We start from the raw sequence: 21,865 nt of genomic DNA, 5'->3' as shown, positions 1-21,865 counted from the left end.
TTCGTAAAAAGAAAAGGAGTACTTGTGGCACCTTAGAGACTAACCAGTTTATTTGAGCATGAGCTTTCGTGAGCTACAGCTCACTTCATCGGATGCATAGCATATCGTGGAAACTGCAGAAGACATTATATACACACAGAGACCATGAAACAAAACTTCCTCCCACCTCACTCCCCCGCTGGCAACAGCTTATCTAAAGTGATCATCAAGTAGAGCCATTTCCAGCACAAATCCAGGTTTTCTCACCCTTCCCCCCCCCCCACACACACACACATACAAACTCACTCTCCTGCTGGCAACAGCCCATCCCCCTTTGAAACCCCTCTTTATAATGCGCATGATAATCAAGGTGGGTCACCTCCAGCACTAATCCAGGTTTTCTCACCCCCCCCAGCCCCCCCTTTTCCAAAAACCACACACACAAACTCATTCTCCTGCTGGCAACAGCTCATCTTACAATGTGCACAGCAATAATCCAAGTTTAACCAGAACGTCTTGGGGGGGGGGGTTTGCAGGAAAAAAAACAAGGGGAGACAGGCTACCTTGCATAATGATTTAGCCACTCCCAGTCTCTATTCAAGCCCAAATTTCCTGGATTTGTGCTGGAAATGGCTCTACTTGATGATCACTTTAGATAAGCTGTTGCCAGCGGGGGAGTGAGGTGGGAGGAAGTTTTGTTTCATGGTCTCTGTGTGTATATAACGTCTTCTGCAGTTTCCACGATATGCTATGCATCCGATGAAGTGAGCTGTAGCTCACGAAAGCTCATGCTCAAATAAACTGGTTAGTCTCTAAGGTGCCACAAGTACTCCTTTTCTTATTACAGAAAAAGGAATTCAGCCATTTTTCTCCCCCATCCTCCCAAAAAACAACATTCAGCCTGACGGGTGACAATCTCCAGGGCACAGAGAGAACTCACCTCCTTTTGCTCCCTCTCTTTTATGCCAAGAAAATTAAGTTATATATTAAATCACAAATAAATGAAAAAAAGCTTACTAACCTTAAAGGTCTGTCTCTTCATTTTTTATTTTTTTATATCTAGGATGAAAACCAGGTACATGGCGTGATTGGCTTTGTAGGTTGGACTAGAGATGACCTGTACAAGTTTTAAGGAGACAAGTGAGGAGACAAATTTTTGGGCTTTTGCATCTGTGGACTTGTCAATATGCATATTAAAATATCCTAGGACAAGTAGTCTGGGGTGTTTCACCACCATTGCCAACAAGGTATCCGCAAGCTCCATCAGATACAGATGCCATTATGATCTAGAGTTAGATGCACCAGGGAAATACATGGTAGAGTATAATTTTATTATATCAGCCTAGAAGCACTGGTCTCTCGCCAGATAGACTGGGGGTCAGATGCAGGAGCACTGGTTCCTTGAGAAAACTACATCTTCCATGCCTGTTTTCTTTGCTCCCTCTCTCCTCCATGATATCCTGTAGCTCTCATACCCTAGTGCTTTAAAGGACACATAGGCATTGGAGGGAAGAGAAGGTTACTCATCCTGTGCTGTAACAGGTTCTTTAAGATGTGTGTCCTTATGAGTGCTCCTCTTTAGATGTGTCTGCATCCCTGCGCCTAGGATCGGAGATTTTTGGTAGCAGTGCTCATTTGGCCCACAAATGCACTCGCCCTGTCTCATGCTGTGTTCAGCAGCTATCTAGCACTGTGTGGCCAAACTGCCCTCAGTTCCTTCTCTACCGTAGAGTTTATGTCTGAAACTGAAGTGGAGGGTGGATAGTGAAGCACCCAGAGAGAGACACATCTCAAAGAACCTGTTACTGCACAGGGTGAATAATCGTCCCTTCTTCTTCGAGTAGTGTCCCTATGGGTGCTCCACTTTCGGTGACTGTAGAGCAGTGCCTCTCATTGGAAGGATGGGGCTGCGGAGTTGGATTAGTTAGTGATGTTAAAACAGTCAATCCTAATAAAGCATCGGATGATGAGTCCCGCACAATGGTGTAGTGCTCCATGAATGTGCGAGCAGAGCCCAAGTCGCTGCTTTACAAATGTCTGTGATTGGTACATTGTTCAGGAAAGCTATAGAGGTGTAAAGTGATCGTGTTGAGAGTGTTCGAGTCCGATGGGGGGGGGTGCAAATTATTCTGATGATAGCAAAGGTTAATACAACCAGAAATCCGCATTTCAGAAGTCATTGTTTTGTATGGCTGATCCCTTCGATCTCTCTATACTAGAAAGGAATAATCTTGGTAACTTTGGGTTTGGTCCTTTTGCGATAGAAGGCTAACACCCTTCTAATGGCTAGTGTGTGGAACATGGCCTCCCTTTTATTCCTAGGCAGTCTAGGGAAGAATAATGACAGACGAATAGGCTGATTCACGTGGAATGACTTAAGTATTTTAGATAGGAACTTTGGATGTGGTCTTAACAGGACTTTATCTTTGAAGAAAATTGTGAAGAGGGGTATGCCCTGAGAGCACCTATTTCCCCCACTCTTCAAGCATGAAAGGGAGTCTTCATAGATAGATGTATGAGTAAGCAAGTCGCCGTGGGCTCTGACAGGGGACCAGTGAGGCATCGTAGCACTAGGGTAAGGTCCAAAGGTGGAGTGGGATCTTATATTTTGGGGTAGAGGTTTCGAATACCTCTGAGAAATCTTTTTGTTATAGGATGGGTGAATACTGAGCGCTTATCAATCTTCTGGTGGAAGGCCATAAGGGACGTGAGATGTACTCTACCTGAACTTCAGGACTGTCCTGACTTTTTTAGCTCTAGGATGTAGCCCAGTACCAGTGGCAAGGGAGAGGTTGCAGCTGTGGCATGTCTATTGTCACACCAGGTCTGGAATCTCTTCCATTTGTGCAAGTAAATATATTGCGTAGTTGATCTTCTGCTATTTAATAGCATCTCCTTTACATCTTGAGAACAGGTCACTTTGATACTCTGGACCCATGCTTTCACATGGAGAATCTTAAGGTTCGGATGGTGCATTTGGCCTGCATCTGAGACAGGAGATGTGGAACTGGGTGAAGAATGACTGGTGGGCATACCACCATCCATAAGAGGTAATGGAACTATGTTTGTCTGGGTCATGTTGGGGTTATTAAGATGACGCTGGCTTTTTCTTCTTTTATTTTGGGCATTACTTTGTGTATTAATAGGATTGGCAGAAAGGCATATGGCAGATGTGCATCTCATTTGATAAAGAAGGCATCCCCCAGCAATTAATGACCCAGTCCTGCTCTTGAGCAGAATTGTGGGCACTTGCTGTTCCCGATCATGGCAAAAAGATCTATGCTTGGGAATCCCCAACATCTGAATATTTCATGTAGGATCATAGTGTCTATTTCCCATTTATGTTCCTGTGAGAATTTCCTGCTTAGTGCATCTGCTGTGGTGTTTTGACATCCTGGTAGGCAAGTAGCTGAGATTTGACCCTGTGGTGAATGCACCAAATCTATCATTCAGAGCTTCGGCACACAGGGATGGTGACCTTACTCCCCCTTGTTAGTTTATGTAAATCACACAAGTGATGTTATCTGTCATTAAGTTATTGTTTCTGATTAGCAGTAAAAAGTGTGAACATGCATTCCGGACTGCTCCCAGCTCCAGTAGATTGATGTGTAACTTCGACTCTGAAGGGGACCACTTGCCCTGTACTATGTAGTCCTGCAAGTGTGTTCCCCAACCCAACAGAGATGCATCCATTGTCAGTATTAGTGATGGTGGTGGTTGTGTGAAAGGAACTCCACCACACACATTGTGGGGCTTTGTCTACCAGTCTAGTGAGCTTTTGATTGTGACTGACACAGAGAGAGACTTGTTCAAGTTGTGTCTGTGCAGAACGTATATTGTCCTGAGCCACCCCGAAGGCAATGCATATATACTCTGGCATGTCTTATAACAAAGATGGTCGCTGCCATATGTCCTAGTAGTTGTAAGCATGTTCTGGCTGATATCTGTGGACATCAAATTGACTAGGGTGGTAAATCTGTGTGTTGCTAAGGAGGCTTTGGCTTCCTCTGCATTGAGGTAGTCCCCAGTGAATTCTAGGTGTTGTACAGGTGTCAGTGTTGATTTCTGGGTGTTTATTTGTAGGTCTAGTCGTAAGACAAGGTCCACAGTCATAGATGACGTGGGCGGGGGGGATGTGGGGTCAAACCCCTCCCAATTTTTGCTTGGCCTGCCAAGTGGGGGGAGGGAGAGGGGCTCTCGCCTTCTCCCGCTGCACCTGCCCACCCCTTCCCTCTCACGGCACACTCAGCCCCTATCCCTGGCAGCCTGGCCCAAGCAGGGAGCTGAAGGGGAGGGAGCAGCCACTTCTCATGCCGGCTGCTCCGGGTCACTGCTCTGGGCAGCATGGCGGCTGCCTGCAAGAGCCCAGCTGGTGAGGCAACAGCAGCAGGCCATGCCACTTCCCAGGCCTGGCTGCTGGGGACAAGGGCTGAGCGAGCTCGAGTCCTCCCCCGGCTCCCGTCAAGTCTCACTCGGCCTGTCCCCAGCAGCCAGGCCCTGGTGGGAGGGAGAACCTGACGCTGCCTCCTCCCCAGACAGGCTCTCTCTCAGGCAGCCGCCACACAGACCAGTGACCCAGAGTGGCCCCATCCCACTCCCTGCCCAGGCCCGGCTGCCAGGGACAGGGGCCGAATGTGCCAGGGGGAGGTGCATCGGGAGAAAGAGAGCACCCCCTCCCGCAGGTAACTCTGGTGGGCAGCGAGACTGCGGTGGCCCCAGGCTGGACACAGGGCAGGTGGATCACTGGGCAGAGGAATCATAGAACCATAGAATATCAGGGTTGGAAGGGACCTCAGGAGGTCATCTAGTCCAACCCCCTGCTCAAAGCAGGACCAATCCCCAACTAAATCATCCCAGCCAGGGCTTTGTCAAGCCTGACCTTAAAAACTTCTAAGGAAGGAGATTCCACCACCTCCCTAGGTAACACATTCCAGTGTTTCACCACCCTCCTACTGAAAAAGTTTTTCCTAATATCCAACCTAAATCTCCCCCACTGCAACTTGAGACCATTACTCCTTGTTCTGTCATCTGCTACCACTGAGAACAGTCTAGAGCCATCCTCTTTGGAACCCCATTTCAGGTAGTTGAAAGCAGCTATCAAATCCCCCCTCTTTCTTCTCTTCCATAGACTAAACATCCCCAGTTCCCTCAGCCTCTCTTCATAACTCATGTGTTCCAGTCCCCTAATCATTTTTGTTGCCCTCCGCTGGACTCTTTCCAATTTTTCCACATCCTTCTTGTAGTGTGGGGCCCAAAACAGGACATAGTACTCCAGATGAGGCCTCACCAATGTTGAATAGAGGGAAACGATCACGTCCCTCGATCTGCTGGTAATGCCCCTACTTATACATCCCAAAATGCCATTGGCCTTCTTGGCAACAAGGGCACACTGTTGACTCATATCCAGCTTCTCGTCCACTGTAACCCCTAGGTCCTTTTCTGCAAAACTGCTGCCTAGCCATTCGGTCCCTAGTCTGTAGCGGTGCATTGGATTCTTCCATCTTAAGTGCAGGACTCTGCACTTGTCCTTGTTGAACCTCATCAGACACGTGGGTCAATCATGTGCTCTCCACTTTAGATTCTGCCCCCCCAGCATCGGGGGGCATGAGTCATCTATGTCCACGGTGTTTTGTATAGGTACTAATGTGCCATCTCAAGAGGGGGCTTTGAGTAGGCAATTATCCAAGTATGGGAATATCATAATTCCTTGTTTTCAGAGGTGCGCAGCCACCACCTCAAGGACCTTGGAAAACACTCTGGGGTTCCAATCTTTATCATTTGGGGTAGTTTTAGTATGGTATTGTCTGCCCTGTTCATTCACAGCTTCAACCACCAAACTTTGTACTGGTAGTGGTCCTGCCCCAGAGCAAATCTGAGGAATCTCCTGTGGGATGGACGGATGGTAATATGAAAGTACGCGTCTTGGAGGGGGAGGGATAGCTCAGTGGTTTGAGCATTGGCCTGCTAAACCCAGGGTTGTGAGTTCAATCCTTGAGGGGGCCATTTAGGGATCTGGGGCAAAAATTGGGGATTGGTCCTGCTTTGAACAGGGGGTTGGACTAGATGACCTCCTGAGGTCCCTTCCAACCCTGATATTCTATGATTCTATGACCGAAAACCACTCTCCCTGGTCCAGTGCTGGGATTATTGTTGCTAACGTGACTATCCTGAATTGTACTTTCATGAATTTGTTGAATTTTCTTAAGCTTAAGGTGGGTATCCAACCATCATTCTTTTTCTGAATTAGGTAATTGTTGGAATAAAACCCCCTCCCTCTGTGCTGGATCGGAACTGGTTCTACAGCACCCAAGTGTAGAAGGTGGTTTATTTCCTCTCGTAAAAGGTGTTCATGAGAAAGGTCATTGAAGAAGGATGGGAAGGCAGGGTAGGTAGGAGGGAAGGATACAAACTGAATTGAGTATCCATTGTTTGACAATTTCTAACATCCACTTGTCCGAGGTGATACTCTGCCACATTGGGTAGAACAGGGTCAGGCAGTCGCCAAACTGATGGACACTTTCTACTGGTTGCACCACCTGGGTCTGGGGGAGGCATCTTATGGCCTCGATCAAATTTTCAAAATTGTTGCTTTGAAGTGGATGGTTGAGATGTTGATGATTGAGATGGAGGTGGCCTACGTTTTCTTGCCCGTCTCCTCCTTTGAGGGCCATATTTTCCCTGAGGAGGAACGTATGGAGTAAGCCTCGATCACTGTGCAGAATGGTATTTACCTGGCTCTCTCTTTTACACAGGTGTGTAGATACTTAAAGACCGAAGAATTGCCCTAGAATCTCTTAAGGAATGGAGGGATTCATCCGTCTTGTCCGCAAACAAATTTGGATTCTTCAAAGGGAATATCCTGTACCTCTTTTGGAACCCTGAGAGGTGAAGCCATGACACCCTTCACATGACTACAGCTGTAGAAATGGATCATGCAGCTATATCAGCTGCATCCAAGGAAGCTTGTAAAGTTGTCCTAGCCAGAAGGTGAACCTCAGAGATAATTGCCTGGAATTGTTCTTTTTTTCCATCAGGAATGTAATCAATAAATTCATTCCGCTTTGAATAGTTGGTATGATTATATTTGGACATCAGGGCTTCATAATTGGCAATTCTAGAGTCAGTGATGAGTAGGCTTTGAATCCAAATAGGCCTAAACGCTTCCAATCTTTATCATTTGGGGTAGTTTTAGTATGGTATTGTCTGCCCTGCTCATTCACAGCTTCGACCATCAAACAATTCGGGGAAGGGTGCAAGAATAAGAAATCCATGCCCTTAGAGGGGACATGGTACTTTTTGTCCACTCTTTTACTTGTAGGTGTTATTGTGGCAGGTATCTGCCAGATGGCCTTAGCTGGGTCCATTTATGGGAGTGCAATTTTAGATAAGGTTGATGTATGTTTCTAGTATATCCAGCAATTTATGTTGACACTCTCTAACTTCTTTGAGTGGTATTTGTAGTGAGTCAGCAATTCTCTTGAAGTTTCTGAAATTGTTTAAAATCATCGGCTGTTGTCAGTGGAGGAGACATGACAGCCTCATCCGGAGGGGATGAGGAAATATTGATTGCTGGGGTGGCTTCCTTATCAGTCCTCTCATTCTGCTCCTCAAATGTCTTGTCCTGAGAATCCGGGAGTCTAGCCACCAAGGCTGATGGGGACCATCTCATTCTCTTTCTGTGAATGCTAGGAGGCCTAAAAAAAATGCTGCCTGTATGCAGCCCACAGATCCCAGTAAGGCCATTGTGGTGGAAATGGCATGGGTGGTAGCATGCATGTATGTCCATACCACCCATGTGTGTCACCTCTAGGCTGGTATCTTGTTTGCACAAATGGATCTGATCTGGTAACTGCCTGTTGAGGTGGGTAGTGGTATGTTGATGTGAAGTAAATGTCACTGGAGGAGGAGGGGCACTGACCTGATTGGTAGCATTGAGTTGGTACCAAGTGCACTATGGGTGCGATCCATACCAGGGCAATATCAGTACTGAGAAGCTGAGATTCCAGTGTCTTCGATACGAGCAAGTCATTCTGGAAATGAAATTCTTGCGGTATCGGGATGGGCATCGGTACCAATGAAGATATTGGGGGCAGTACCGCTACAGTTGAAGCGGGTGACAGTGCCGAGGGGACTCTGCATTCCGTTGAGTGATTGGTAGGTGGTGCCATAATCTGCTGCAGTGTTGATCTAATCAGTGCAACATGTCTGAGCAGCTCTGTTGGTACTGTCATGGAGGAGGTAGGCCTATTTCTGCCACTCCTTTCCAAGCCCGCCCTCCTTGGCTTTACCAACATCAGTGGTACCAGAGGATCCCACTGCCTCAAAGGTACTCAACTGTGCTCCTGTCGGTACCGATGTCATTGAGAGTGCTGGGGATCTTTTCTTTTTAACTGGTTCCCTGGTAGGAAACTTGGTGCCTGCTTCTTGGCAGCCATTTGCGAGGAATGCAGCGACTTTCTCTGCAAAGTTAGCAGGGAATGTTCCTCTGAAGCTGTCATCTGGGTCGGCGGGGATTGCTGCCCAAAGTGGGTCTCCAAGCCGGGGTCAGAAGCCAGCCGAAGTGAACTCTCCATCATAATAAGTTTTAACTTGAGCTCCCTGGCTTTTTTGGTGCGTGCCTTGAGCTTGAGGCAATGCATACCCTTCTAAAGCACATGTGCCTCTCCTAGGCAGTGGATGCACCATGAGTGTCCATCGCTGACAGGAACAGCCTCCTGGGGAACCCTGTTTGAACCCGGGAGAGCCTGGCATGCCACTCTTTTTTAGTTGTCTTTCCCTAATAGGAAGGAGTATGAGGAGAACAACTATACTACTCTAAGGATAATTAACAAATCTTTAGTGAAAATATTTTTTTTAAATAATAAAGAAATAAAATGAGAGGGGAGAGGGCACAGCTCTAACACTACACTACACTATAACAACAACAACAACATTAGAGATACTACAAACAGGCTCTGCGAAGGGCTCCGTCTCAGGCCAAGGGCAGTTGAGAAGGAACTGAGGGTGGTTTGGCTGCACAGCACTATATAGCTGCCGAACGCAGAGGGAGACAGGGAGAGCACATGTGTGACCTAAACGGGCACTGCTACCAAAAATCTCCGATCCTAGGTGCAGGGACGCAGTGGCGCACCCATAGGGACACTACTCAGAGAACCCTCCCTTAATCTTATTTGGCACATACTCTCGTGTGTGTGTGTGTGTGTGTGTGTGTGTCTGTCTTCACACCAGGGAAAAAAAGAGTTACCACCACTTGCTAGGTAACACGTGGTAAAATCTTAGTGTCATCAAGGCAGTTTGTATTCACATGACAGTAGGTCAAGTAAATACTAGGGGGAAATAAAATTGGATTTAATATCTACACCTTATTAATAGCCCTGTCCTATTCTCTGTCCAGTCTCAGGTTTCAAGCTGTCTCACTGACAACTCCTCTTGTATATCTAGCCACTATCTCAAACTCTCTCTCAAAAACTGATCTTATTTTTCCTCTTAATCTTTTACCCCTGCCATCTCTGTCTCTATTAATAGCTTCATTATCCAGGTTCACAACTTGTCACATTTGACTGCTCTCATCAACCATTATGTCAAATCTCTAAGACCTGTAGCTTCCTCCTTTTTAATCTCCAAAAATCCACTCTTTCCTTAAAGTCATCACTACTATGTTCTCCCCCACCCCATCTTTAGCCTTGATTACTGTAACCTCATATCTGGCCTCCCTGCCTCTCACCACTCAAGCCCTTTGAAAATTCTGTAGGTTCCCCATCCCTGCTCCACCACATTACCTCACTCCTTAACTTCCTCTTTGGCTTCCTGTTTCAAATCACATCAACTTTGAGCTAGTAATACTCACAAGACCCTATAGTTGCTAACATACTACCTCTTTACTCTCATTTCCCCTAACTCTCTCCTGCCTAGACTTCTCTCAATTCTTTTGACATATTTTTTCCATCTCCTCCTACTTCCAATTTTGTGCTTTCGCTTCCAATTCCCTCTAATTAATCCATACTGGAATGCCACCAGGTGCCTCTTCTGTCCTCTTGTGGCATCTGTAAACCTAGCTCTTCATGCAGTCCCTCCAATCCTTTTAATTAGTCAATCTATCACACACTCCTTACCTGAGCTGTTGTCCCATGATATCTATCTTTGATTGTAAACTCTTTGGAAGGCAGGGACTGTATCGTCATTGGTCTGTAAATCACAGTGTGTACATTTCCAATGCTATGTAAAGGATTAAGAATATTTAGGAAATAGTATGTGATCACATAATTAGATTGCCCCCAGCACACATACGTTATGATACAGAGTTAAGGCTGTGCAAAACCTTAAAGTCCTGCTTTAACAATTTTTTTGCATTTAAAATGTTCACAGTATAAACTACTGTGAACATATTAAAGTTCAATAAAGTTAAAAGGTATTGGTCATGAACAAGTTGCAAGAAAGCTGCTGATATCCAAAGAAATTTTTAAATTGAAATCACTTTATGTAAAAGTATTTTTGTGTAGTTATCTTAAACTTAAAAAATAACCACATGCTTTTGAAATGCAGCTGGTGAAATGACTGAACCATATTACACTAATTTCAGAGACTCTGTAAATCACCTGTCACTTCACCTTCTTTAGGATTATTAAAATGCCCTGAATATCTTAGGCCTTACCAGGATTAGTGAATGTATATTATGTACAAACCTTAGAAAATGCAATGCACTATTTAAGTGTAAACCATTATTTAGCTAGCTATGAAAGATAAGCAAGGGTGATTTCAGGAACACTTTTGACACAGGTTTTTTTTTTAAAAGTTGGAATAAAATTGTTTACAATGTGTCACTCAGCAAGGTTGCCAATTTTCTATCCACAAATGGATTAGCTGCAATGATCTCCAAAGTAATTTGTCATTATCAACTGAATATTTGAATGTAGTGTATTGAAAATCCTTCTTTATGTGCTGCTGTGTCCAAAACTGAAGGGACCTAAAAATTTGGTATTAGGAAATAAGTTACTGAAGTGCTTCGGGGTTTCTGTCTTGGAGTGTTTCGTGGCTGACTAGTTTTAGTTTTGTGCTTTTGCCTCTATGCCATAAAAAAGATAGGCATGATCTTTTAATATAGAGATTGTTATTGAGCAAAGCATCAAAAATATATTCCTTACCTACTTGGCTGGTTAGTTGTTTTTTGTTATATCAAATTTAATTGTTCTTTTCTGAGCCGGCACAATCACAAAATATCTTTTGATCTCAGAATGCCCAATAACTGAAATCTGCATCTAATTTCATGAGATTATTCAGTCTTCTCTGAAGCTCATGGAGGAAACACCACACCCAAAACTCAAGTGGAGAGGAAAAAAAGGTCAAATTTGCTGCATCTCCAATTCTCTAATGCTTTTCGAGTAAGTGGTCAGAAAATCTTCAGTGAACAGAATTCAGATTTTAGTCACTCATTTTTCGAAGTGTTTCTCCTTCACTGTTGAAGGTCCAAATCCAGGCAGGCTAATCAGAGATTCTTGTACCAACACAACCCTATTGAAGGCAGCTTATATCACTTCAGATAAAGTATTACTTTATAAATAAATGAAGACAAAGAATATCCCAAGAAATTACCAGGTCATTTTAACACAGACACACACAAATGTGTGGTAAAGAGATTCTTTAAAAGGACCTTTAGAAGAGATGAGTAGAATTTACAGTTACAAAACCCCATGAGGAATGTTCTCTACAATTTTTGCAGCCATTGTCACAAACAGTACACTAATTTAAAATAAGTCTCAACATGATGCATACTTTACACAAACGTGTAGCTAAATAGGACTTGATCTTGCAATTCCTATGCAGACCAGACTCCTACTGAGTTCGAGAGTCAGGTAACCATACAATTAATACAGAAAAAAAGTGTTGTGAAGCACACCCCACCGAATGGGAAAATGACGTGTTAAGCCACCTAATGATACATGCCTTCTACTCTTCTACCCAAAACCACACAGTTGCCGTAACGACCATACAGCACAGACCATGCGCGGCAACCTTAGTTCTGTCCTCCCACCCCACCCCCACGTCACCCGTCTGTACATATTCTTTTACCAGAGTCCCCCATCTCCACACAACACTAGTAGTTGCGGATGTTTGAGAGAGGGTAGTTTGATAAAGGGGTATGTGCAGAAAGGTGGCTTAAAGGGGGTGATGCAAGTCGGGTAAACGTAACTCTGCCTCCTTATGGTTGTAGTAGATGGTCTGTGTTGAATGGTAGTTCTGGTAATGGTAAGTTTTCAGGTGTAGGGGTAGAAGGTAAGTACTGTTAGGTAGCCTAACTTCACATTTCCTTACTTTTGTAGATCCATGAAAGGCAAATTGTGTGTGTGCAGGAACTTTAACTGCTTTGCAACAATTTTTTTGTATATTAGGTTTCCTAGGTTTTTTTAATGCTTGCTTGGAGGAGGCCACATGACAGACTGAGATGACATCTATATCAAATTGCAAACAGATGTGTGGGTAGGGACATTCAAGGCCTTTGAGGAATCTGACCGTTATGTTCTGAGCAAAAACCAACCTGCCCTGGAGCAGAGGATGGAAGGCTGAAATAGCAGCCAAGTGGACTTTAACAGATGAAAGGGACAGGCCTTGGAGCTTGAGATGCAAAAGGTATCCAGGATCAACTACAGTAAGGCCTGCCCAAATGCCTTTTTCCAAGGTTGAACATGTGAACCACTTCCATTTGGCCAGGTAGGTCACTCTGGTAGACGTCTTTCTGCTGCCCAACCAGACCTGTTGGACCCCGGCACTTAACCATGCAGCAGCCACACGTTCAGGTGCAGCGCCACCAGGTTCAGGTACAGAAGACTGCCGTGGTTCTGGGACAGCAGGTCTGACTGGAGTGGTAGCTGTAACGGAGCAGCCACTGAGAGGTCCAGCAGCATGCCGAACCAGTGCTGGCGAGGCCAAGCCAGGTACTGTATCATAGAAGATTAGGGTTGGGGAGACCTCAGGAGGTCATTGTAGTGGGACTGAGTGGCCCCCCTCCAAGCAGGAGAGCGAGGGACCATTACACTTCCCTTGGAGAGCGGAGCCTAGATCGCCCTGTCCCCCACACCTGAAGTACCCGGGCGTGGCAGGAAGTATAAAAGGCCAGCCCTGCAGCACAGTTGGGGCAGAGCCTGCGGAGGAGGAGGACGCTCTGCCGCATCCCAGAGGGGAACCTATGCCTGGCTGGTCCAGATCCCAGACGCCGATGAGGACTGGCCCTGAGTGCTTGCCACTGTATACCCCGAGGAGCCAGAAGAGGCCTGGAGGCCACAGGTACCAACCCCTGGGGAGGCAGGAAGTGGCCCAGGGGCAGTCATGGAGCAACCGGCTGCCAAACCAGGTATGGCTCAGTCGGCGTGTTGCGGCTGGATCCCCGCCGATGCAGGGGGAGCCAATCCTGCCCCAGCCAGGGCCCTGGACTGGGACACAGGGTGGGCCCGTGTCCCCCTGCCACCGCACCCTGGGGTGGCTGACTCCCTACACTGTGCAGGGAAGCTCTAGCCCTGAAGAAGGAGCCTTCCTTACCAGCTCCCTTATAGACTGTTTGCTGGCTGCCTGAGCACGACCCAGGCTAAAGCCAGCCCTGACAGACTGTTTTGTTGCTGGCTGCCTGAGACTCCTCAAGCCCAGGCCCCTGGTATAGACTCTGTTTAAGGGCTGGCAGCTTGAACAACCCAAACCCATGCTAAAGCCTGACGGTGACTATTGGTCGTCCAGCCCTATTGTGGGCTCCTGACAGTCCTGTGGACTCTGGTCCTAGCCAGACAGGATTGGACTGAGTGGCTGGCCTCCCTCCCCACAGGAGAGCAAGGGACCATTACAGTTATCTAGTCTAACCCCCTGCTCAAAGCAGGACCAACGCCAACTAAACTGTCCCAGCCAGGGCTTTGTCAAACCAGGGCTTAAAAACCTCCAAGATTCCACCACCTCCCTAGGTAACCCATTCCAGTGCTTCACCATTCTCCTAGTGAAATAGTTTTTCCTAATATCCAACCTAAAACTTCCCCCACTGCAACTTGAGACCATTGCTCCTTGTTCTATCATCTGCCTCCACTGAGAACAGCCGAGCTCCATCCTCTTTGCAACCCCTTTAGGTAGTTGCTGCTATCAAATCCCCCTCACTCTTCTGCAGATTAAATAAGCCCAGTTCCCTCAGCCTCTCCTCATAAATCATGTTCCTCAGCCCAGCCCCCTAATAATTTTGTTGCCCTCTACTGGACTCTCTCCAGTTTCTCCACATCCTTTCTGTAGTGGGGGTCCCAAAACTGGACACAATACTCCAGATATGGCCTCACCAGTGCAGAATAGAGGGGAATAATCACTTACTTCAATCTGCTCTCCTGGACTTCTTTCCCCCTCATATTAGCCTCCCAGGGGATCCTGCCCATCAATTCCCTAAGGGAGTCAAAGTCTGCTTTTCTGAAGCCTAAGGTCCGTATTCTGCTGCTCTCCTTTCTTCCTTTTGTCAGGATCCTGAACTCGATCATCTCATGGTCACTGCTGCCCAGGTTGCCACCCACTTCTACTTCCCCTACCAATTCTTCCCTGTTTGTGAACAGTAAGTCAAGAGGAGCATGACCCTTAGTTGGTTCCTCCAGTATTTGCACCAGGAAGTCGTCCCCAACGTTCTCCAAAAACTTCCTGGATTGTCTGTGCACTGCTGTATTGCTCTCCCAGCATATGTCAGGGTGATTGAAGTCCCCCATGAGAATCAAGGCCTGTGATCCGGAAACTTTTGTTAGTTGTCTGAAGAAAGCCTCGTCTACCTCATCCTCCTGGTCTGGTGATCCTTGTTACTCTCGCCTCTAAACTTAACCCAAAGACTCTCAACAGGCTTTCCTCAAGTTTCATACTGGAGCTCTGAGCAATCGTACTGCTCCCTTACATACAATGCGGGGTATAGCCGGCGGATATTACGTTGAGCACCCAACGGTCTGAGGCCAGTCGTGACCAGGCCAACTGGAAGGGACACAGGTGGTTGAGGCAGAGTAGGAAGGTAGATCCTGGGATGTGACTGGGTGTCGTCCTTGAGCTCACCCTCAAAATGCCTGTTTCTGGCTTTCCTGGTTTCTGGAAGGGCTGGGCTGAGCAGATGAATGGGAAGATGAGGGGTGTCATTGTTTAAACCCCTTGTCTCTTTCCCTTTTTTCTATAGGTGCTCAGCCAGAAAGTTCTGCAGGACCTAGGCAGAGGAGGCGGAGGACAGAAGTACTTCCTGGCCTGCTGAGGAGCTTGGAAAAGAGCCCAGTTCCCTCAAATGGGAGGTCCTGCAGAGTGGATTGCATCTCCTGGGATAACCTGGAGGACTGCAACCAAGAGCTGCGCCTCGTTACGACCGCAGAGGCAACAACCCTGGCCACCAAATCAGTCATGTCCCAGGCCATCTGGAGGGCACCTTTGGCCAGCACTGTGCCTTCCCTCCACTAAAGTGACGAACTCCTGAGCTCGATCCTGTGGGAGGACCTCCTTGAATTTACCAAGGGAGTCCCACAGATTAAAATTGCACCTGCCCAACAAAGCCTGGTGGTTAGACATCCGAAATTGCAGGCTGGCCGTTGAATAAATATTTCTGCCAAATATGTCTTCTTCAGCGTGCCACTTACCTGGCCCTCTCATTAACAGCAGACACAACCAGCTGGAGGGTGCGTATAAAGGTATTCAAATCCCTTTGCAGGGACATAATACTTCTTTTCCGCCTTCTTAGAAGTGGGTGGAATAGAAGAGGGGGTCTGCCACAGCGACTTTGCAATCTTAAGTCTGGGAGGGCCCACCACCACTTTGTCTGGCAGTGAAGAGCACAATGGCATCACAAGGGGAGGGGCAGGTTCCCCTTTCCTTTCTAGTGATGGCTCCATAGGCATTGGAGCCTGCTGTGCTTCCCCCACGTCGGATTCCGCATTGTGCTCTGCCCCGGTGCCAGCAGTGCCTTGGGTGGTTTGTCCGAGGTGGCCAGGGAGGAGTGGTGGGAGCACAGGACTGGCATTATCGGTATGCCCCAAGGATTCAAATAAGGCCATTGAATAGGCCACTATCCTTGCTGCCATGCTGCCGCCACGGATGCCGTGCCAGTCTCGCGGGTCAGCGGTGATTCACCCTTTCTTGGCGAGGGCCTGAACTCCTGCTCTGAACCAGACCATTCCCCTTCCGGTGATGAGGGCAGAGATGTGGAAGCCTGTGTCTGCCAACTGACCCTTGTCGGACACCGGCGTGTAGAGGGCAAGGATCGATGCCTGCTCGACAAGCAGTACCGGGGTGGTGATGACCAGTGCCACGATGCGGAGCAGTCCTGCACTGGTGGAGACCAATGCCTGGGAGATCATCTCGGTGATAGTGACCTGCACCGTGGTGATCTCTGGCGGGAGGTTCACCAGTACCGCGAGTACAGGGACCGGTGCCTCGACACTGGCATTCCATGCCTTACAGAAGGAGAGTGCAGCACTGGGGCCTTCTGGCCGGAGAATGGGGTTGCAGGGCCAGGGTCCTAGGCTGTGGTGATAGGGACCTAACCCTGCAGTTCGGGGATCGATAGTGTTCCACTGCCCTTTCGGGCGGTCCCATGACTGGCTTGTCCTTAGACGGTAGGGCCTTTGCCGAGTCTGGCATTTGGCGCATCTGCGGTGTCGGGCGGCCCACTAGATTTTTAGCCACCTGGGCTGCTTCAGGCACTGAAGGCCCTAGGAGGAGCCAGCGTCCCCTGCTGCTCCCGGGAGTTGGATCCCTGGCTGGGCGTAGGGGTCCGACCGCAGCAGTACCCCCTTGGAGCTCTGGGGCGGGCACATGACCTGACATAGGTTCTTTGCCCAAGGCTCTCTTCCCTTCCTTAGGTGGTGCCGGGGAGCCCTTCTTCTGCTGCTGCTTCTTGGGCATTGGCAAGGGGGAACAATGCTGGACTGTTACCGGTGCCGGTAGTGCGTTCCGCACCAATGCTGAAGTGCTAGGAGTGGAGTCCAAATGAGAGGGCTCCAACACTGGACAAAGCTCAGCCTCCATGAGGAGGGCCCTCAAACGGCTATTCCGCTCCTTCTGGGCTCTAGGGCAAAAGTCCTTACAAATCCTGCACTTGTCCTTCATTTGGGACTCCCTCAAGCACTTCAAACAGCTGTCATGGGGGTCACTAATAGGCATCAGCCTGTTGCATGACTAACATGGTTTGAAGCCCAGGAAATGAGGCATGCCCCGCTCCGGGGCGAAGTCCAATCCGGGACTCTGCTACTAAACTAACAACTAACACTTAAACTAATGGCTAAGTACCTAAGAACTATATACAAAAGGAGGTAATAATAGCTGTTAAGAACTGCTAATGCTCTTGCAATGCGAGACAATGCACTCTAACTGACCATTACACACGGTAAGAAGGAACTGAGAGGTCACAGGGCTGGCGGCGCCTAATATACCGGCTCATGGGCACAGCACTCAAGAGGGTGCTACAGCTGACCTTACGGATACCATTAAGGCGAGTGGACGTGCACAAGCTTAGAATGGAATCGACATGAGCAAGCACTCAAAGAACAATGGGCTTAATATCAGTAGAACTGTTGCTTTTGAATGACTCCACATAGAAGTTGTTGGGGGGGGGGGGGAGAAAACAGCTAAAACCCAAAACTTCCCCAGAAGTAGTACGTGGCCAAAAGGGGGACAGAGTCTGCTTTAAAAGAGGAGTACTTCTCTAAGCAAGGTCAGCAAGACCAAATCATCACAACATGCAAGAAAGGCCAGGCTTTGAAGGCTGAGCCTCAGGACTCTGACCAAACCTACGAGTTACAGAAGGAGTGAGATCACGTTTGGGGGACTGCATTCAGTATTTTGTTTTTCCAAAGATCTGTAACTCTCTAGTGTGCTTTGTTAAGAGTAAAGTGTAGGTTGTTGCTAAGCCTTTGTTCCTTGCTTTCCTGTCACACTGTTCCTGAAGGATTTAACTAGAAACCAGAGCTTCCATAGCCAGGTGGACTTGGGGCAGTGGGGAGAGAACGTCTCTAAGCAACTGGGAGTTTGGCAGGGTTGTGGCACTGATTCCAGGGTCTGAAAAGGCCAGACTTCAAGATCCACTACCCAAGAAAGGTGTCAGATTCAGTGGCTGCATATGGAAGTGTGCCTGAGAGACACTGAGCTAGGAGGGCTTAGAAGCACATGAGATCTAGCGACTGTGTCCACTAACAACAGATTGGAGTCGGTCCAGAGGAGGAAAGCAGGCCAGGTCATGACAGGGGATTTAGGCAATGTGAGTGGGGACCTGTGGGGAGAAAGAAGTGCAGCTACTGATGTACATGAATCCCTTCTCTTTTGTAGAATAGACTCCGACAAGAGAAATGTAGTACCCGCTGTACATTTAATGTGTGCCGCCTCTCCACTGACTCCATCAACTGGTCTTGTGTGGGCCCAGCTCCAATCAACCAATTAGGATTGCACGCACAGTGCATAAACTTTCAGTTATGGGCATGAATAATGGCTAAAAGTGACTCTAAATTCAACAACGAAGAAAAAAGAACAGCCTCCTTCTTGCAACCGTTTCTTCCTAGCATTCACCTACCTACCAAGTTTTGTGTAGACAGACAATGTTTTATAAGAGATAATCAGACAACAATGAAAAGCACAACTGCCAAGGGAAAACTTCAGCCAGAGCCCAATTTCAAAGGCTTTCATTTAAAACCGTGTGAAAATAACAACAACTACAAAGAAAATTCAAAGGGCATAAAAACTAGCAAGGTCTAAAATTTCACAGATTACCCACCTACTTTTAGAGAAATCCACCCCAGGAAATTATGCCTCATGTTGAAATCATTACCAGGGAGAGCAAGAATAAGTTATAACAGGGATAACCACAGGACTCATGACGGGGAGCATGGATCTTTCCTAATGCATGAAATAACTCATTTATTTCATTTCCCATTTTGCACATTCAGGATTTTCCAAGTAGCAAATTAAAATTAGCAGTTGGAAAGAACACAGGCAGGTATTTAATATTTTCCTTTACTTCCAAAATCACACATGCTTCTTATACTCATGCATACTAATACAAAATGTAATTAACATACCGATTAGTGATATCAAACATATGCAGTATTCTTAAAGAATCATATGAATTATATATAAAAATACAAGTAGCAAATGTCAAAAAATGTCAAGTTAAAGTTACAGTAGGATGATTTCTGAATATTTGCCATTACTGTAATATAAACAGAAACAGCAACAATAGTTCAGATGTAAGTGTGAATATTTTTAAGTTATTCTTTGTGTTTCTTGTTAAAAGTTTAACCACCCAACATATTTCCTATTGTTTTTGTTCCTGTTTGACAAACAGATTTGATTTCCCCCTACCTAAAGGGTATGAATTAGTATTCTTTTATTATCTCTTTGCTTTCAGCAGAATTATTAATTTGTTACACAGCTCTAGGAATAGATTTAGCTAATTGCGGCTGCTGTACCAGTATTAAGGCACGATTACAGAAAATACTTAAGCACGTTTGTAACTAAAATGATGTCAGTGGTTCGATTGACTGTGATGCTTTATGTTACACATGTGCTTACACATGTACACATACTGAATCACAGCCTTAGAGCATGCAAACTAAGACATATTCAGTCCAGGTCCTACATTAACAAGTTGCTATTGTTTAGTTTCTAATTGCTGGAGAGCTGGGTTTCTAAAGTAGATAATTAGCAAATAATGACTTTCCCTTTTTAAGTTTTAGCAAATTTTGGAGTCAGAACTAAAGAATCTCTTCTAATAAATTAAATACTCTGAACTGTTGACAGCCACAGCATAGGATTTTACCCCAGAAAGGTAACAATTAAATTGGGTGTGAGTTTGGGATGACCAGTTCGGATGATCACACATTTTTCACAGTGGTAAAGTTATGTATGCAATCCCAAGCAAGTGCTGATAAAACCTTTCTACCACATCATTCTGTACGGACACAGAAAATCCATTTTACAGGATATGGTATCTTAAACAGAGTTTTAGAGTTTTCTTGTTAGTGGGAACATTCATTGTATTCCTAACCCTATAAAGATTTAATTATAAATGGTCAGATCCTCAACCATAAAAAGCATCTTGGAAAGGTGTAATTAATGTTTTGTTCTTAAATGGTAGATGTCTGAAGCTGCTCAGAGGTTTGAAATATTAGAAGAAGTTCCAAGGAGATGGGCAAAGCAATCAAAGATGCATGATCAATTAATTTAACACATGGCTCTGCAATTTGTCACATGGTTCTGCAGCTTCTGAAGTAATTGCTCATTTACTTGTGTTTTCAGGGCTGTTCACCATTCTGCAGAATCTACAAACAAGCGTGCTTTTTTGTTATAAAAACAACAAGGAGTCCAGTGGCACCTTAAAGACTAACAGATTTATTTGGGCATAAGCTTTCGTGGGTAAAAAACCACTTCTTCAGATGCTGAAGAAGTGGTTTTTTACCCACGAAAGCTTATGCCCAAACAAATCTGTTAGTCTTTAAGGTGCCACCAGACTCCTTGTTCTTTTTGTGGATGCAGACTAACACGGCTACCCCCTCATACTATTTTCTTATGTAAACTGAACTCAGGTTACAAACCCACTTTAAATAAGATACATAACAGATGTAAGATGATAAAAAACTTTCATTCACTACATTTCTGGACAATTTTAAAATTAGTAACCTGAAGTTAAACAGTTTTGTTTCCCATGACCATGGTCCTTCAAATTCCTCTATGTCTTCCCTTTTTACGTGTTTTAAATTTTATCAATATATGTTGAGCTCCTGGATCTTAAAGTGGCTTTTAAATAATACTTTACAAATCCTTAATCTAGATTCTCTAAGTAAAAATTGGCTTGTTTTTCCATAATAATAAAGCAGTGGGAATTAGAACAGTCTATCTTCTCCATCTTACAAATTGATGACAGATCATAATTTATATGTATATTCTAGATTTCAGTGCTCTTTTATTGCTATTTCTGTCTACCGAGTAAATGCATTTTTTGAAACTTGGGTAAGTTAAGTATTTACATGCTAAACTAGAGTACTAGCCTACCAGGTAATAAGTGCATGCAGAGTTATCTAACAATTAGGCTGCCATTTTAACTTGCACTTTGAATTCTCTCACTATTGTAGATTTAAATGGGTCCTTTTCATATTCACTTGAATGCACTCTGTTGGAAACCTGACATAAGAGAAAGTTATTAACTAAAAATAGTTTTATGTTGTCTGATAGTAGCTATGAATCTAAAGTTATCTGTACCACTGTAATGAAACCTACAGTTACAGTTCAAAATTAACAAGATTGGGAAATTTATCAGACAGCCAAATGTTATTTTAAAGCAGCAATGAGAAGTCCCTTGAACTTCTCTAAATCACACTTATTAATGACAAAAGCTTTATTTTTCTTCTTAAGAAGACTGATCATATCCATTACCATCATTCCTCTAGTTAGTGAGCCATTCAGCTCCACACTTACAGCAACTTCTATGGCTTTTGTGACAAAGCTCTCGTCAATTGCAGCAGCCATAGCATAGGAATCACAAGACACGAATCCTGAAGTCCATAACATGTTGCCTGTATTTTCGTGTTTTGAGTCTGTGAATTTTATGCTGTGAGCAGATATTTTCTCCATGAATTTAGCTTTTTTGGTGTCCTGATTAACCAACTCATGATAGAATTCCTGCAAACCAAAAGAAAAATGTTGGCAATTAAAAAATGAAAAACGTTGGGATATAGCTTCATGCCTCCTTTTGCAATTAAGTCAAAACTGCCCAGCATTAGAGCATGTACACAGCTTTAGATACAGTTATTTTTACATTCAAATTCAGGGAGCTCTGATTTAGGACCCAGTCCTGTAATCTGATCCATTTGGACATACCCCTGCACCCATGCAGACTGAGTTTCACCAGATTTACCTTTAACATTAATTT

At 45.6% G+C, this 21,865-nt stretch overlaps 1 protein-coding gene and 1 long non-coding RNA gene across 7 annotated transcripts in view; one reads left to right on the top strand and one right to left on the bottom strand.

The window, feature by feature from the left end:
- The window catches only part of LOC102947763 (inosine-uridine preferring nucleoside hydrolase), a 51,444-nt gene that overhangs the window by 10,953 nt on the left and 18,626 nt on the right, over positions 1-21,865 (bottom strand). For 2 of the 5 annotated variants that reach the window (XM_037898625.2, XM_043537585.1), the window contains one exon: positions 18,936-21,615. In XM_037898625.2, the coding sequence (XP_037754553.1) occupies positions 21,265-21,615 (351 nt within the window). In that variant the 3' untranslated portion in view covers positions 18,936-21,264. Of the gene's footprint in view, positions 1-10,098; positions 10,195-18,935; positions 21,616-21,865 lie in introns of those variants that run through there. The other 3 variants (XM_043537591.1, XM_043537592.1, XR_005225315.2) reach the window with 3 other exon arrangements.
- On the top strand, positions 727-15,624 carry LOC119566247. Of its 2 annotated transcripts, XR_006287783.1 has the most exons (3): positions 727-3,029; positions 6,732-6,966; positions 15,140-15,624. It is a non-coding gene; the product is annotated as an uncharacterized LOC119566247 (long non-coding RNA). The 2 variants fall into 2 exon arrangements; XR_005225318.2 differs by lacking the exon at positions 15,140-15,624 and having other exon boundaries at positions 6,732-7,045.

The sequence above is a fragment of the Chelonia mydas genome, chromosome 1 (assembly GCF_015237465.2).
Source record: "Chelonia mydas isolate rCheMyd1 chromosome 1, rCheMyd1.pri.v2, whole genome shotgun sequence".
NCBI classification, from domain to species: domain Eukaryota; kingdom Metazoa; phylum Chordata; order Testudines; family Cheloniidae; genus Chelonia; species Chelonia mydas.
Note: the sequence above shows the minus strand (reverse complement) of the source record. Positions and strands in the feature narration are given on the sequence as shown.